At 50.3% G+C, this 15,517-nt stretch overlaps 1 protein-coding gene across 4 annotated transcripts in view; it reads left to right on the top strand.

Annotated features, from left to right (window-relative positions):
• The window catches only part of LOC139408259 (FSD1-like protein), a 77,922-nt gene that overhangs the window by 23,581 nt on the left and 38,824 nt on the right, over nucleotides 1-15,517 (top strand). For 3 of the 4 annotated variants that reach the window (XM_071151941.1, XM_071151942.1, XM_071151943.1), the window contains exons 4-6: nucleotides 3,073-3,174; nucleotides 7,728-7,750; nucleotides 9,528-9,649. In XM_071151941.1, the coding sequence (XP_071008042.1) occupies nucleotides 3,073-3,174; nucleotides 7,728-7,750; nucleotides 9,528-9,649 (247 nt within the window). The remainder of the gene's footprint in view (nucleotides 1-3,072; nucleotides 3,175-7,727; nucleotides 7,751-9,527; nucleotides 9,650-15,517) is intronic. The other variant, XM_071151944.1, reaches the window with a different exon arrangement.

The following is a 15,517-nucleotide window of genomic DNA, read 5'->3' as shown; positions in this document are numbered from 1 at the left end:
CCTCTCTGGTCCTCTCTCCTTGGGGTAATCGTTCCGTTTCCCCCTCTCTGGTCCTCTCTCCTTGGGGTAATCGTTCCGTTTCCCCCTCTCTGGTCCCCTCTCCTTGGGGTAATCGTTCCGTTTCCCCCTCTCTGGTCCCCTCTCCTTGGGGTAATCGTTCCGTTTCCCCCTCTCTGGTCCCCTCTCCTTGGGGTAATTGTTCCGTTTCCCCCTCTCTGGTCCCATCTCCTTGGGGTAATCTTTACATTTCCCCCTCTCTGGTCCCATCTCCTTGGGGTAATCGTTCCGTTTCCCCCTCTCTGGTCCCATCTCCTTGGGGTCCCAAGAACCTGAGAGGAGACTTAGCAGTAGCAGCTGATCGTCTTTCTGTTAGCTGACCATGAGAAGACCTGTGTACCCCATTCCCTATATAGTGTAGTGTACCCTATTCCCTATATACTGTCCTATATACTATAGTGTACCCTATTCCCTATATACTGTAGTGTACCCCATTCCCTATATAGTGTAGTGTACCCTATTCCCTATATACTGTCCTATATACTATAGTGTACCCTATTCCCTATCTACTGTAGTGTACCCTCTTCCCTATATGCTGTCTTATATACTGTAGTGTACCCTATTCCCTATATACTGTAGTGTACCCTATATACTATAGTGCACCCCATTCCCTATATACTATAGTGCACCCCATTCTCTATATACTATAGTGCACCCTATTCCCTATATACTATAGTGCACCCCATTCCCTATATACTGTAGTGTACCCTATTCCCTATATACTGTAGTGTACCCTATTCCCTATATTCTATAGTGCACCCCATTCCCTATATACTGTAGTGTACCCTATTCCCTATATACTGTAGTGTACCCTATTCCCTATATACTATAGTGCACCCCATTCCCTATATACTGTAGTGTACCCTATTCCCTATATACTGTAGTGTACCCTATTCCCTATATTCTATAGTGCACCCCATTCGCTATATACTGTAGTGTACCCTATTCCCTATATACTGTAGTGCACCCCATTCCCTATATACTATTGTGCACCCCATTCCCTATATACTGTAGTGCACCCTATTCCCTATATACTGTAGTGTACCCCATTCCCTATATACTGTAGTGTACCCTATTCCCTATATTCTATAGTGCACGCCATTCGCTATATACTGTAGTGTACCCTATTCCCTATATACTGTAGTGCACCCCATTCCCTATATACTATTGTGCACCCCATTCCCTATATACTATAGTGTACCCTATTCCCTATATACTGTAGTGTACCCCATTCCCTATATACTGTAGTGCAGTACTGTTGACCAGGGCCCATCCATAGGGATCTGGTTAAAAGTAGTGCACCATATAGGGAACAGAGACACATCCTCAGTCTGACTCAGCAGAGACTTCAGGCTGACTGCCAAACACACAGCACTTCCAGAGGGAAGGATATTGTCTTTTTAGCTTTGACCTTTTTGAAAAGGACATTGAACAGCACTGCAGTCAGCAGCTAGATAGAGAACCAAGATGTACTATATCTTAAAGGCCCAGTGTTGTCAAAATGGCCGTCTTTTTCCCCTTGCGTTTTTTTAATATCATATTGTACAACAGCTGATGAAACTAACACTGTAAAAAGTGTAAAACAATGTGAGCATTGTATTTTTAACCAGCAACAATCAAGAAATAACAATCTACACAGGACCGTCTAATCAGCAGGTTTATATGGGTGGGAGTTTCAGGACTGTCTAATCAGCAGGTTTATATGGGTGGGAGTTTCAGCTTCCCTTGGGGACATCACCATGTGGTCAATTGGTTAATACACCAATAGCAAACCTCTCTGCCAATAACAGCTAGGTGAGGGCCCTGGGAGAGTGGTGCCAGGAAAATAACCCCTCCCTCAACGTCAACAAAACAAAAGGAGCTGATCGTGGACTTCAGGAAACAGCAGAGGGAGCACCCCCCTATTCACATCGACGAGACCGCAGTGGAAAAGTTGGAAAGTTCCTCGGCGTACACATCACTTGGTTCACCAACACAGACAGTGTGGTGAAAAAGGTGCAGCAGCGCCTCTTCAACCTCAGGAGGCTGAAGAAATTTTACTTGGCCCCTAAAACCCTCACAAATGTTTACAGATGCACAATTGAGAGCATCTTGTCGAGCGATATCATGGTACAGCAACTGCACCGCCTGGTACGGCCACTGCACCGCCCGCGACCGCAAGACTCTCCAGAGGGTGGTGCGGTCTGCACAACGCATCACCGGGGGCAAACTACCTGCCCTCCAGGACACCTACAACACCCGATGTCACAGGAAGGCCATAAAGATCATCAAGGACATCAACCACCCGAGCCACTGCCTGTTCACCCCGCTATCATCCAGAAGGCGAGGTCAGTACAGGTGCATCGAAGCTGGGACCGAAAGGCTGAAAAACAGCTTCTATCTCAAGGCCATCAGACTGTTAAACAGCCATCACTAGCCGGCCTCCACCCGGTTACTCAACCCTGCACCTGATAGGCTGCTGCCCTATATACATAGACATGGAATCACTGGTCACTTTAATAATGTTTACATACTGCTTTACTCATCTCAAATGTATATCCTGTATTCTATTCTACTGTATTTTAGTCAATGTCACTCCGACATGGCTCAATCTAATATTTATATATTTCTTAATTCCATTCTTTTACTTTTAGATGAGTGTGTATTGTTTGTGGGATACTACTTTACTGTTGGACTTAGGAACACAAGCATTTCGCTACATCTGCTAAATGTATGCATGTGACCAATCAAATTAGATGTTCAGTTTTCCACTCACCCCTCGGCAATTCCCAGACAGTCCTGGCAAAATCCTTACATGAGAAATACTTTTTTGCTGAAAAAATTAGTTTGGAAATGAATTGTATTAATTAATTTGGAAATCTATTACATACAGTAAGGTACTTAATTGTTACCCAGAAAGGATTTGATATTGATATAAAAACAGCTGCATTGGGCCTTCGAACAGAAACAACCCTGCGAACTGAATGTGCTGTAACAGCTCATTATTTCCCTCTTTGTTTCCCCTGTGTTGCATAGAATCAACTGACCCAGAGCAGCGACGCCTTGGAGAGTGCCGAGGAGCTCCTGGAGTTCGCCAACAATGCTCTGGATATTAAAGACGAGGACGAGTTCACTAAGGTAGAGGCTGCTGGTCTGTGACATCATACAGGATACAGGATGTGGTGTGAAACGACAGCATCTCATTGGCTGTCTAGGCCTTTAGACAAGATTATTTGAATGTGATCAGCTGACAAGGGAAACCAGGAAGTAGGTAAAGGTCAACGTTGAATGCTGCTGGGGAAAATGAGTCAAGAAAATGTTGGCCTCATCCAGCTAAATTTGGTAGATTGTAGTCCTCGTTCTAAAGTGAAAGTTTATTTGATTGTTTTGGATTTGTTTCTAAATACTATAAATGAATGACGTTTTTGTTTTAACAAGCTTAAAATATACTTCTAAAGGTGACCCATGTAGAATGGTTGTCTTAATTAAACTAACAAACATGATTCCCCCCCCCCTTCTCAATTTCCTATGTAATATTTTCAGAATCTTAAAGTGGAACTGACAGTGTTTTAACAACATGAAGTCTTATTAAAATCTGTTCATCTGTTCCCCCATGAAGAATATTTTACCTTTATTTAACTAGGCAAGTCAGTTAAGAACAAATTCTTATTTTCAATGACGGCCTAGGAACAGGGGCAGAACGACAGATTTTTACCTTGTCAGCTCGGGGGTTTGAACTTGCAACCTTCCGGTTACTAGTCCACCGCTCTAACCACTAGGCTACCTGCCTCCTCTACACTCTAACCACTAGGCTACCTACCTCCTCTACACTCTAACCACTAGGCTACCTGCCTCCTCTACACTCTAACCACTAGGCTACCTGCCACCTCTACACTCTAACCACTAGGCTACCTGCCACCTCTACACTCTAACCACTAGGCTACCTGCCTCCTCTACACTCTAACCACTAGGCTACCTGCCTCCTCTACACTCTAACCACTAGGCTACCTGCCTCCTCTACACTCTAACCACTAGGCTACCTGCCACCTCTACACTCTAACCACTAGGCTACCTGCCTCCTCTACACTCTAACCACTAGGCTACCTACCTCCTCAACACTCTAACCACTAGGCTACCTGCCTCCTCTACACTCTAACCACTAGGCTACCTGCCACCTCTACACTCTAACCACTAGGCTACCTGCCTCCTCTACACTCTAACCACTAGGCTACTTGCCTCCTCTACGCTCTAACCACTAGGCTACCTGCCTCCTCTACACTCTAACCACTAGGCTACCTGCCACCTCTACACTCTAACCACTAGGCTACCTGCCTCCTCTACACTCTAACCACTAGGCTACCTGCCTCCTCCACACTCTAACCACTAGACTACCTGCCTCCTCTACACTCTAACCACTAGGCTACCTGCCACCTCTACACTCTAACCTCTAGGCTACCTGCCACCTCTACACTCTAACCTCTAGGCTACCTGCCTCCTCTACACTCTAACCACTAGGCTACCTACCTGCCTCTACACTCTAACCACTAGGCTACTTGCCTCCTCTACGCTCTAACCACTAGGCTACCTGCCTCCTCTACACTCTAACCACTAGGCTACCTGCCACCTCTACACTCTAACCTCTAGGCTACCTGCCACCTCTACACTCTAACCTCTAGGCTACCTGCCTCCTCTACACTCTAACCACTAGGCTACCTGCCCCCTCTACACTCTAACCACTAGGCTACCTGCCGCCTCTACACTCTAACCACTAGGCTACCTGCCACCTCTACACTCTAACCACTAGGCTACCTGCCACCTCTACACTCTAACCACTAGGCTACCTGCCACCTCTACACTCTAACCACTAGGCTACCTGCCGCCTCTACACTCTAACCACTAGGCTACCTGCCTCCTCTACGCTCTAACCACTAGGCTACCTGCCTCCTCTACACTCTAACCACTAGGCTACCTGCCTCCTCTACACTCTAATGACTAGGCTACCTGCCACCTCTACACTCTAACCACTAGGCTACCTGCCTCCTCTACACTCTAACCACTAGGCTACCTGCCGCCCCCACACTCTAACCACTAGACTACCTGCCTCCTCTACACTAACCACTAGGCTACCTGCCACCTCTACACTCTAACCACTAGGCTACCTACCTCCTCTACACTCTAACCACTAGACTACCTGCCTCCTCTACACTCTAACCACTAGGCTACCTGCCACCTCTACACTCTAACCACTAGGCTACCTGCCGCCCCCACACTCTAACCACTAGGCTACCTGCCGCCCCCACACTCTAACCACTAGACTACCTGCCTCCTCTACACTCGAACCACTAGGTTACCTGCCACCTCTACACTCTAACCACTAGGCTACCTACCTCCTCTACACTCTAACCACAAGGCAACCCTGCCGCCTCTACACTCTAACCACTAGGCTACCTGCCTCCTCTACACTCTAACCACTAGGCTACCTGCCGCCCCCACACTCTAACCACTAGACTACCTGCCTCCTCTACACTCTAACCACTAGGCTACCTGCCTCCTCTACACTCTAACCACTAGGCTACCTACCTCCTCTACACTCTAACCACTAGACTACCTGCCCCCTCTACACTCTAACCACTAGGCTACCTGCCTCCTCTACACTCTAACCACTAGACTACCTGCCCCCTCTACACTCTGACCACTAGGCTACCTGCCTCCTCTACACTCTAACCACTAGGCTACCTACCTCCTCTACACTCTAACCACTAGGCTACCTGCCTCCTCTACACTCTAACCACTAGGCTACCTGCCACCTCTACACTCTAACCACTAGGCTACCTGCCACCTCTACACTCTAACCACTAGGCTACCTGCCTCCTCTACACTCTAACCACTAGGCTACCTGCCTCCTCTACACTCTAACCACTAGGCTACCTGCCTCCTCTACACTCTAACCACTAGGCTACCTGCCACCTCTACACTCTAACCACTAGGCTACCTGCCTCCTCTACACTCTAACCACTAGGCTACCTACCTCCTCAACACTCTAACCACTAGGCTACCTGCCTCCTCTACACTCTAACCACTAGGCTACCTGCCACCTCTACACTCTAACCACTAGGCTACCTGCCTCCTCTACACTCTAACCACTAGGCTACCTGCCACCTCTACACTCTAACCACTAGGCTACCTGCCTCCTCTACACTCTAACCACTAGGCTACCTGCCTCCTCCACACTCTAACCACTAGACTACCTGCCTCCTCTACACTCTAACCACTAGGCTACCTGCCACCTCTACACTCTAACCTCTAGGCTACCTGCCACCTCTACACTCTAACCTCTAGGCTACCTGCCTCCTCTACACTCTAACCACTAGGCTACCTGCCTCCTCTACACTCTAACCACTAGGCTACCTACCACCTCTACACTCTAACCACTAGGCTACCTGCCTCCTCTACACTCTAACCACTAGGCTACCCTGCCACCCCCACACTCTAACCACTAGGCTACCTGCCCCCTCTACACTCTAACCACTAGGCTACCTGCCTCCTCTACACTCTAACCACTAGGCTACCTGCCCCCTCTACACTCTAACCACTAGGCTACCTGCCTCCTCTACACTCTAACCACTAGGCTACCCTGCCACCCCCACACTCTAACCACTAGGCTACCTGCCCCCTCTACACTCTAACCACTAGGCTACCTGCCTCCTCTACACTCTAACCACTAGGCTACCTGCCCCCTCTACACTCTAACCACTAGGCTACCTGCCCCCTCTACACTCTAACCACTAGGCTACCCTGCCACCCCATTTGTTTTGGACTAGAAGAAGTGTATTGGTGAATTATATTAATCAAGCGTAGAACTGCATCCATCTATTCTGCCAACAGTATCTCACTGTACGTCATGGGATGTAGAGTTAAATAAAACCTTTTTTCAAAGAGTCTTTATAAAGTTGGTTTTGTAGCATAAACTAGGTATTATGATTGTCTTGTTTATTTCATTTCTGCAAAGTAGTTAAAACGCGGTCAGTTCAACTAATGTTTAAATCCAAAGTCATGCTGCTTTTTCTGTGTGATGTTGATCACCATGCTCTACTCAGCTTCCCATTGGGTATGAGTGTGAGGGCACAGCTTCCCATTGGGTATGAGTGTGAGGGCACAGCTTCCCATTGGGTATGAGTGTGAGGGCACAGCTTCCCATTGGGTATGAGTGTGAGGGCACAGCTTCCCATTGGGTATGAGTGTGAGGGCACAGCTTCCCATTGGGTATGAGTGTGAGGGCACAGCTTCCCATTGGGTATGAGTGTGAGGGCACAGCTTCCCATTGGGTATGAGTGTGAGGGCACAGCTTCCCATTGGGTATGAGTGTGAGGGCACAGCTTCCCATTGGGTATGAGTGTGAGGGCACAGCTTCCCATTGGGTATGAGTGTGAGGGCACAGCTTCCCATTGGGTATGAGTGTGAGGGCACAGCTTCCCATTGGGTATGAGTGTGAGGGCACAGCTTCCCATTGGGTATGAGTGTGAGGGCACAGCTTCCCATTGGGTATGAGTGTGAGGGCCCTGCCTGCCTGCGTGTCTGTGTCCACTACAGCCACTGTGCAGAACACTGCTGCATGCCCACCAACCTGCATGTCTGTACTAACCAACTCTTCTTCTTTCTCCTATACGCTCCTCTCCTCTTCTTCTTCCAAGGCTGCCAAGCAGATCAAAGATAGGTGGGTATACTCGTCCCTTGTCTAGTCTGTGGACATGTCTGTTATCGGCTGCAGTGAGAAGCCTTGCTTCGTGCATAGTTGAGATAGATAGTTTAGCAGATGTTGTTGTTTTCAACAGTAGTCCGACGTCAGTGACATGTACTTGACCTAAACTACCGTTCAGAAGTTTGGGGTCACTGAGAAATGTCCTTGTTTTTATACATTTTTTAAAATAATAGCACATTTTTTGTCCATTAAATAACATCAAATTGATCAGAAATACAGTGTAGACATTGTATATGTTGTAAATGACTATTGTAGCTGGAAACGGCTGATTAAAAAAAAGAAAAACATTTAATGGAATATCTACATAGGTGTACAGAGGCCCGTTATCAGCAACCATCACTCCTGTGTTCCAATGGCACGTTGTGATAGCTCATCCAAGTTTATCACTTTAAAAGAATAATTGATCGTTAGAAAACCCTTTTGCAATTATGTTAGCACAGCTGAAAACTGTTGTTCTGATTAATGAAGAAATAAGACTGGCCTTCTTTAGACTAGTTGAGTATCTGGAGAATCAGCATTTGTGGGTTCGATTACAGGCTCAAAATGGCCAGAGACAAAGACCTTTCTTCTGAAATTCGTCAGTCTATTCTTGTTCTGAGAAATGAAGGCTATTCCCTTGCGAGAAATTGCCAAGAAACTGAAGATCTCGTACAACGCTGTGTACTACTCCCTTCACAGAACAGCGCAAGCTGGCTCTAACCAGAATAGAAAGAGGAGTGGGAGGCCCCGGTGCACAACTGAACAAGAGGACAAGTACATTAGTGTCTAGTTTGAGAAACAGACGCCTCACAAGTCCTCAACTGGCAGCTTCATTAAATAGTACCCACAAAACACCAATCTCAACGTCAACAGTGAAGAGGCGACTGGAACACAGTAGTGATGGTTGCTGATAATGGGCCTCTGTACGACTATGTAGATATTCCATAAAAAATCTGTCGTTTCCAGCTACAATAGTCATTTACAACATTAACAATGTCTACACTGTATTTCTAATCAATTTGATGTTATTTTAATGGGCAAAAAAAAATCAAAAATCAAAAACAAGGACAAAAAAATGTCCGTTTAAAAAATAAAATAATAAACATTTCTAGGTGACCCCAAACCTTTGAATGGTAGTGTTGTGTGGTTACGTGTTTACATGGTTACATGTCATGTGTGGTTACGTGTTTACATGGTTACATGTCATGTGTGGTTTGGTTACGTGTTTACATGGTTACATGTCATGTGTGGTTACGTGTTTACATGGTTACGTGTCATGTGTGGTTACGTGTTTACATGGTTACGTGTCATGTGTGGTTACGTGTTTACATGGTTACGTGTCATGTGTGGTTACGTGTTTACATGGTTACGTGTCATGTGTGGTTACGTGTTTACATGGTTACGTGTTATGTGTGGTTACATACGTATGTGTGTTTGCTGTGACTGATCCCAGGTAAGTGATGTGGTGTGTGTGTCTATGTTAGCTGGAGGGTGGTCTGAAAGACCCCACACACCACAACGATGAATAGGTAGTACCCGTGCCGCTGACCAGAATATATTTTGTAGAATATATTTTGTAGAATATATTTTGTAGAATATATTTTGTAGAATATATTTTGTAGAATCATCAAAAACAGCCATTGCTCATCGGCAGCCAGAAGGTGTTGTCAATAACACACTGTAGTCACAGCAATGGCTTCCTTCTGTCCTCTGTGGTGGTGTTAGTCTCACTGTGCCTTGTTCCTCCCCACAGGGTAACCATGGCCTCAGCCTTCAGACTGACCATGAAGCCCAAGGTCACAGACAACATGAACCATCTGATGGTGGACTTTACCCAGGAGAGACAACTTCTCCAGAACCTCAAGTTCCTGCCTGGTACGTGATGGGGCTATCCCAAATGACTCCCTGTTCCCTACACGGTGCACTACGTCTGATCCCTTGTCAATAGGGCCCTTGGTCACACCGAAACACTCACTTTTTCTTCCTCCCTATGTAGTAGTGCACTGCATAGGGAATAGGGCTCTGGTCTAAAGTAGTGCACTATATAGGGAATAGGGCTCTGGTCTAAAGTAGTGCACTATATAGGGAATAGGGCTCTGGTGTAAAGTAGTGTACTATATAGGGAATAGGGCTCTGGTCTAAAGTAGTGCACTATATAGGGAATAGGGCTCTGGTCTAAAGTAGTGCACTATATAGGGAATAGGGCTCTGGTCTAAAGTAGTGCACTATATAGGGATTAGGGCTCTGGTGTAAAGTAGTGTACTATATAGTGTACTACTTTAGACCAGAGCCCTATTCCCTATTTTTTTATTTTATTTTTACCTTTATTTAACTAGGCAAGTCAGTTAAGAACAAATTCTTATTTTCAATGACAGCCTAGGAACAGTGGGTTAACTGCCTTGTTCAGGGGCAGAACGACAGATTTGTACCTTGTCAGCTCGGGGTTTGAACTTGCAACCTTTTGGTCTCTGGTCTAAAGTAGTGCACTGTCTTTGGGGTTGTCCTCATGTGCCTGAGACATAGTGCACCAGGTTGTCCTCGGGTGCCTGAGACATAGTGGACCAGGTTGTCCTCGGGTGCCTGAGACATAGTGGACCAGGTTGTCCTCGGGTGCCTGAGACATAGTGGACCAGGTTGTCCTCGGGTGCCTGAGACATAGTGGACCAGGTTGTCCTCGGGTGCCTGAGACATAGTGGACCAGGTTGTCCTCGGGTGCCTGAGACATAGTGGACCAGGTTGTCCTCGGGTGCCTGAGACATAGTGGACCAGGTTGTCCTCGGGTGCCTGAGACATAGTGGACCAGGTTGTCCTCGGGTGCCTGAGACATAGTGGACCAGGTTGTCCTCGGGTGCCTGAGACATAGTGGACCAGGTTGTCCTCGGGTGCCTGAGACATAGTGGACCAGGTTGTCCTCGGGTGCCTGAGACATAGTGGACCAGGTTGTCCTCGGGTGCCTGAGACATAGTGGACCAGGTTGTCCTCGGGTGCCTGAGACATAGTGGACCAGGTTGTCCTCGGGTGCCTGAGACACAGTGGACCAGGTTGTCCTCGGGTGCCTGAGACATAGTGGACCAGGTTGTCCTCGGGTGCCTGAGACACAGTGGACCAGGTTGTCCTCGGGTGCCTGAGACATAGTGGACCAGGTTGTCCTCGGGTGCCTGAGACATAGTGGACCAGGTTGTCCTCGGGTGCCTGAGACATAGTGGACCAGGTTGTCCTCGGGTGCCTGAGACATAGTGGACCAGGTTGTCCTCGGGTGCCTGAGACACAGTGGACCAGGTTGTCCTCGGGTGCCTGAGACATAGTGGACCAGGTTGTCCTCGGGTGCCTGAGACATAGTGGACCAGGTTGTCCTCGGGTGCCTGAGACATAGTGGACCAGGTTGTCCTCGGGTGCCTGAGACACAGTGGACCAGGTTGTCCTCGGGTGCCTGAGTGTGGACCAGGTTGTCCTCGGGTGCCTGAGACACAGTGGACCAGGTTGTCCTCGGGTGCCTGAGACATAGTGGACCAGGTTGTCCTCGGGTGCCTGAGACATAGTGGACCAGGTTGTCCTCGGGTGCCTGAGACATAGTGGACCAGGTTGTCCTCGGGTGCCTGAGACATAGTGGACAGGTTGTCCTCGGGTGCCTGAGTGTGACCAGGTTGTCCTCGGGTGCCTGAGACATAGTGGACCAGGTTGTCCTCGGGTGCCTGAGACATAGTGGACCAGGTTGTCCTCGGGTGCCTGAGACATAGTGGACCAGGTTGTCCTCGGGTGCCTGAGACATAGTGGACCAGGTTGTCCTCGGGTGCCTGAGACATAGTGGACCAGGTTGTCCTCGGGTGCCTGAGACATAGTGGACCAGGTTGTCCTCGGGTGCCTGAGACATAGTGGACCAGGTTGTCCTCGGGTGCCTGAGACATAGTGGACCAGGTTGTCCTCGGGTGCCTGAGACATAGTGGACCAGGTTGTCCTCGGGTGCCTGAGACATAGTGGACCAGGTTGTCCTCGGGTGCCTGAGACATAGTGGACCAGGTTGTCCTCGGGTGCCTGAGACATAGTGGACCAGGTTGTCCTCGGGTGCCTGAGACATAGTGGACCAGGTTGTCCTCGGGTGCCTGAGACATAGTGGACCAGGTTGTCCTCGGGTGCCTGAGACATAGTGGACCAGGTTGTCCTCGGGTGCCTGAGACATAGTGGACCAGGTTGTCCTCGGGTGCCTGAGACATAGTGGACCAGGTTGTCCTCGGGTGCCTGAGACATAGTGGACCAGGTTGTCCTCGGGTGCCTGAGACATAGTGGACCAGGTTGTCCTCGGGTGCCTGAGACATAGTGGACCAGGTTGTCCTCGGGTGCCTGAGACATAGTGGACCAGGTTGTCCTCGGGTGCCTGAGACATAGTGGACCAGGTTGTCCTCGGGTGCCTGAGACATAGTGGACCAGGTTGTCCTCGGGTGCCTGAGACATAGTGGACCAGGTTGTCCTCGGGTGCCTGAGACACAGTGGACCAGGTTGTCCTCGGGTGCCTGAGACATAGTGGACCAGGTTGTCCTCGGGTGCCTGAGACACAGTGGACCAGGTTGTCCTCGGGTGCCTGAGACATAGTGGACCAGGTTGTCCTCGGGTGCCTGAGACATAGTGGACCAGGTTGTCCTCGGGTGCCTGAGACATAGTGGACCAGGTTGTCCTCGGGTGCCTGAGACATAGTGGACCAGGTTGTCCTCGGGTGCCTGAGACACAGTGGACCAGGTTGTCCTCGGGTTCCTGAGACATAGTGGACCAGGTTGTCCTCGGGTGCCTGAGACATAGTGGACCAGGTTGTCCTCGGGTGCCTGAGACATAGTGGACCAGGTTGTCCTCGGGTGCCTGAGACATAGTGGACCAGGTTGTCCTCGGGTGCCTGAGACACAGTGGACCAGGTTGTCCTCGGGTGCCTGAGACATAGTGGACCAGGTTGTCCTCGGGTGCCTGAGACACAGTGGACCAGGTTGTCCTCGGGTGCCTGAGACATAGTGGACCAGGTTGTCCTCGGGTGCCTGAGACATAGTGGACCAGGTTGTCCTCGGGTGCCTGAGACATAGTGGACCAGGTTGTCCTCGGGTGCCTGAGACATAGTGGACCAGGTTGTCCTCGGGTGCCTGAGACACAGTGGACCAGGTTGTCCTCGGGTTCCTGAGACATAGTGGACCAGGTTGTCCTCGGGTGCCTGAGACATAGTGGACCAGGTTGTCCTCGGGTGCCTGAGACATAGTGGACCAGGTTGTCCTCGGGTGCCTGAGACATAGTGGACCAGGTTGTCCTCGGGTGCCTGAGACATAGTGGACCAGGTTGTCCTCGGGTGCCTGAGACATAGTGGACCAGGTTGTCCTCGGGTGCCTGAAACATAGTGGACCAGGTTGTCATCGGGTGCCTGAGACATAGTGGACCAGGTTGTCCTCGGGTGCCTGAGACATAGTGGACCAGGTTGTCCTCGGGTGCCTGAGACATAGTGGACCAGGTTGTCCTCGGGTGCCTGAGACATAGTGGACCAGGTTGTCCTCGGGTGCCTGAGACATAGTGGACCAGGTTGTCCTCGGGTGCCTGAGACATAGTGGACCAGGTTGTCCTCGGGTGCCTGAGACATAGTGGACCAGGTTGTCCTCGGGTGCCTGAGACATAGTGGACCAGGTTGTCCTCGGGTGCCTGAGACATAGTGGACCAGGTTGTCCTCGGGTGCCTGAGACACAGTGGACCAGGTTGTCCTCGGGTGCCTGAGACATAGTGGACCAGGTTGTCCTCGGGTGCCTGAGACACAGTGGACCAGGTTGTCCTCGGGTGCCTGAGACATAGTGGACCAGGTTGTCCTCGGGTGCCTGAGACATAGTGGACCAGGTTGTCCTCGGGTGCCTGAGACATAGTGGACCAGGTTGTCCTCGGGTGCCTGAGACATAGTGGACCAGGTTGTCCTCGGGTGCCTGAGACACAGTGGACCAGGTTGTCCTCGGGTTCCTGAGACATAGTGGACCAGGTTGTCCTCGGGTGCCTGAGACATAGTGGACCAGGTTGTCCTCGGGTGCCTGAGACATAGTGGACCAGGTTGTCCTCGGGTGCCTGAGACATAGTGGACCAGGTTGTCCTCGGGTGCCTGAGACACAGTGGACCAGGTTGTCCTCGGGTGCCTGAGACATAGTGGACCAGGTTGTCCTCGGGTGCCTGAGACACAGTGGACCAGGTTGTCCTCGGGTGCCTGAGACATAGTGGACCAGGTTGTCCTCGGTGCCTGAGACATAGTGGACCAGGTTGTCCTCGGGTGCCTGAGACATAGTGGACCAGGTTGTCCTCGGGTGCCTGAGACATAGTGGACCAGGTTGTCCTCGGGTGCCTGAGACACAGTGGACCAGGTTGTCCTCGGGTTCCTGAGACATAGTGGACCAGGTTGTCCTCGGGTGCCTGAGACATAGTGGACCAGGTTGTCCTCGGGTGCCTGAGACATAGTGGACCAGGTTGTCCTCGGGTGCCTGAGACATAGTGGACCAGGTTGTCCTCGGGTGCCTGAGACATAGTGGACCAGGTTGTCCTCGGGTGCCTGAGACATAGTGGACCAGGTTGTCCTCGGGTGCCTGAGACATAGTGGACCAGGTTGTCCTCGGGTGCCTGAGACATAGTGGACCAGGTTGTCCTCGGGTGCCTGAGACATAGTGGACCAGGTTGTCCTCGGGTGCCTGAGACATAGTGGACCAGGTTGTCCTCGGGTGCCTGAGACATAGTGGACCAGGTTGTCCTCGGGTGCCTGAGACATAGTGGACCAGGTTGTCCTCGGGTGCCTGAGACATAGTGGACCAGGTTGTCCTCGGGTGCCTGAGACATAGTGGACCAGGTTGTCCTCGGGTGCCTGAGACATAGTGGACCAGGTTGTCCTCGGGTGCCTGAGACATAGTGGACCAGGTTGTCCTCGGGTGCCTGAGACATAGTGGACCAGGTTGTCCTCGGGTGCCTGAGACACAGTGGACCAGGTTGTCCTCGGGTGCCTGAGACATAGTGGACCAGGTTGTCCTCGGGTGCCTGAGACATAGTGGACCAGGTTGTCCTCGGGTGCCTGAGACATAGTGGACCAGGTTGTCCTCGGGTGCCTGAGACATAGTGGACCAGGTTGTCCTCATTAGTCCTCGCCATTAGCCACTGCAAAAGCATCAGCTATAGAGGGCAGGAAATCAAATTACGATTTTTGTCACATGCGCCGAATACAACCATGAAATGCTTACAAGCCCTTAACCAACAATGCAGTTCAATAGATAAGAGTTAAGAAAATATTTACTAAACAGACAGACAGGCAGGCAGACAGGCAGATCTCAGGCAGACAGACAGGCAGATCTCAGGCAGACAGACAGATCTCAGGCAGACAGAGGGAGGAATAGACAGACAGACAGACAGGCAGGCAGGCAGGCAGGCAGGCAGGCAGGCAGACAGGCAGGCAGGCAGACAGACAGACAGGCAGGCAGGCAGACAGACAGGCAGGCAGGCAGGCAGACAGATCTCAGGCAGACAGACAGATCTCAGGCAGACAGAGGGAGGAATAGACAGACAGACAGATCTCAGTCAGCCAGAGGGAGGAATAGACAGACAGACAGACAGACAGACAGACAGATCTCAGGCAGACAGAGGGAGGAATGGACAGACAGCTAATTTATTTTTCTTTCAGAGCAACAGAGCATCAGCTGCCACAACAGTCATCCAACGATTCCCCAGAGACTTTCTCTTCGTGGTTGAATGTAGAGCAGATCT

The sequence above is a fragment of the Oncorhynchus clarkii genome, chromosome 5, assembly GCF_045791955.1.
Source record: "Oncorhynchus clarkii lewisi isolate Uvic-CL-2024 chromosome 5, UVic_Ocla_1.0, whole genome shotgun sequence".
NCBI classification, from domain to species: Eukaryota; Metazoa; Chordata; class Actinopteri; order Salmoniformes; family Salmonidae; genus Oncorhynchus; species Oncorhynchus clarkii.
Note: the sequence above shows the minus strand (reverse complement) of the source record. Positions and strands in the feature narration are given on the sequence as shown.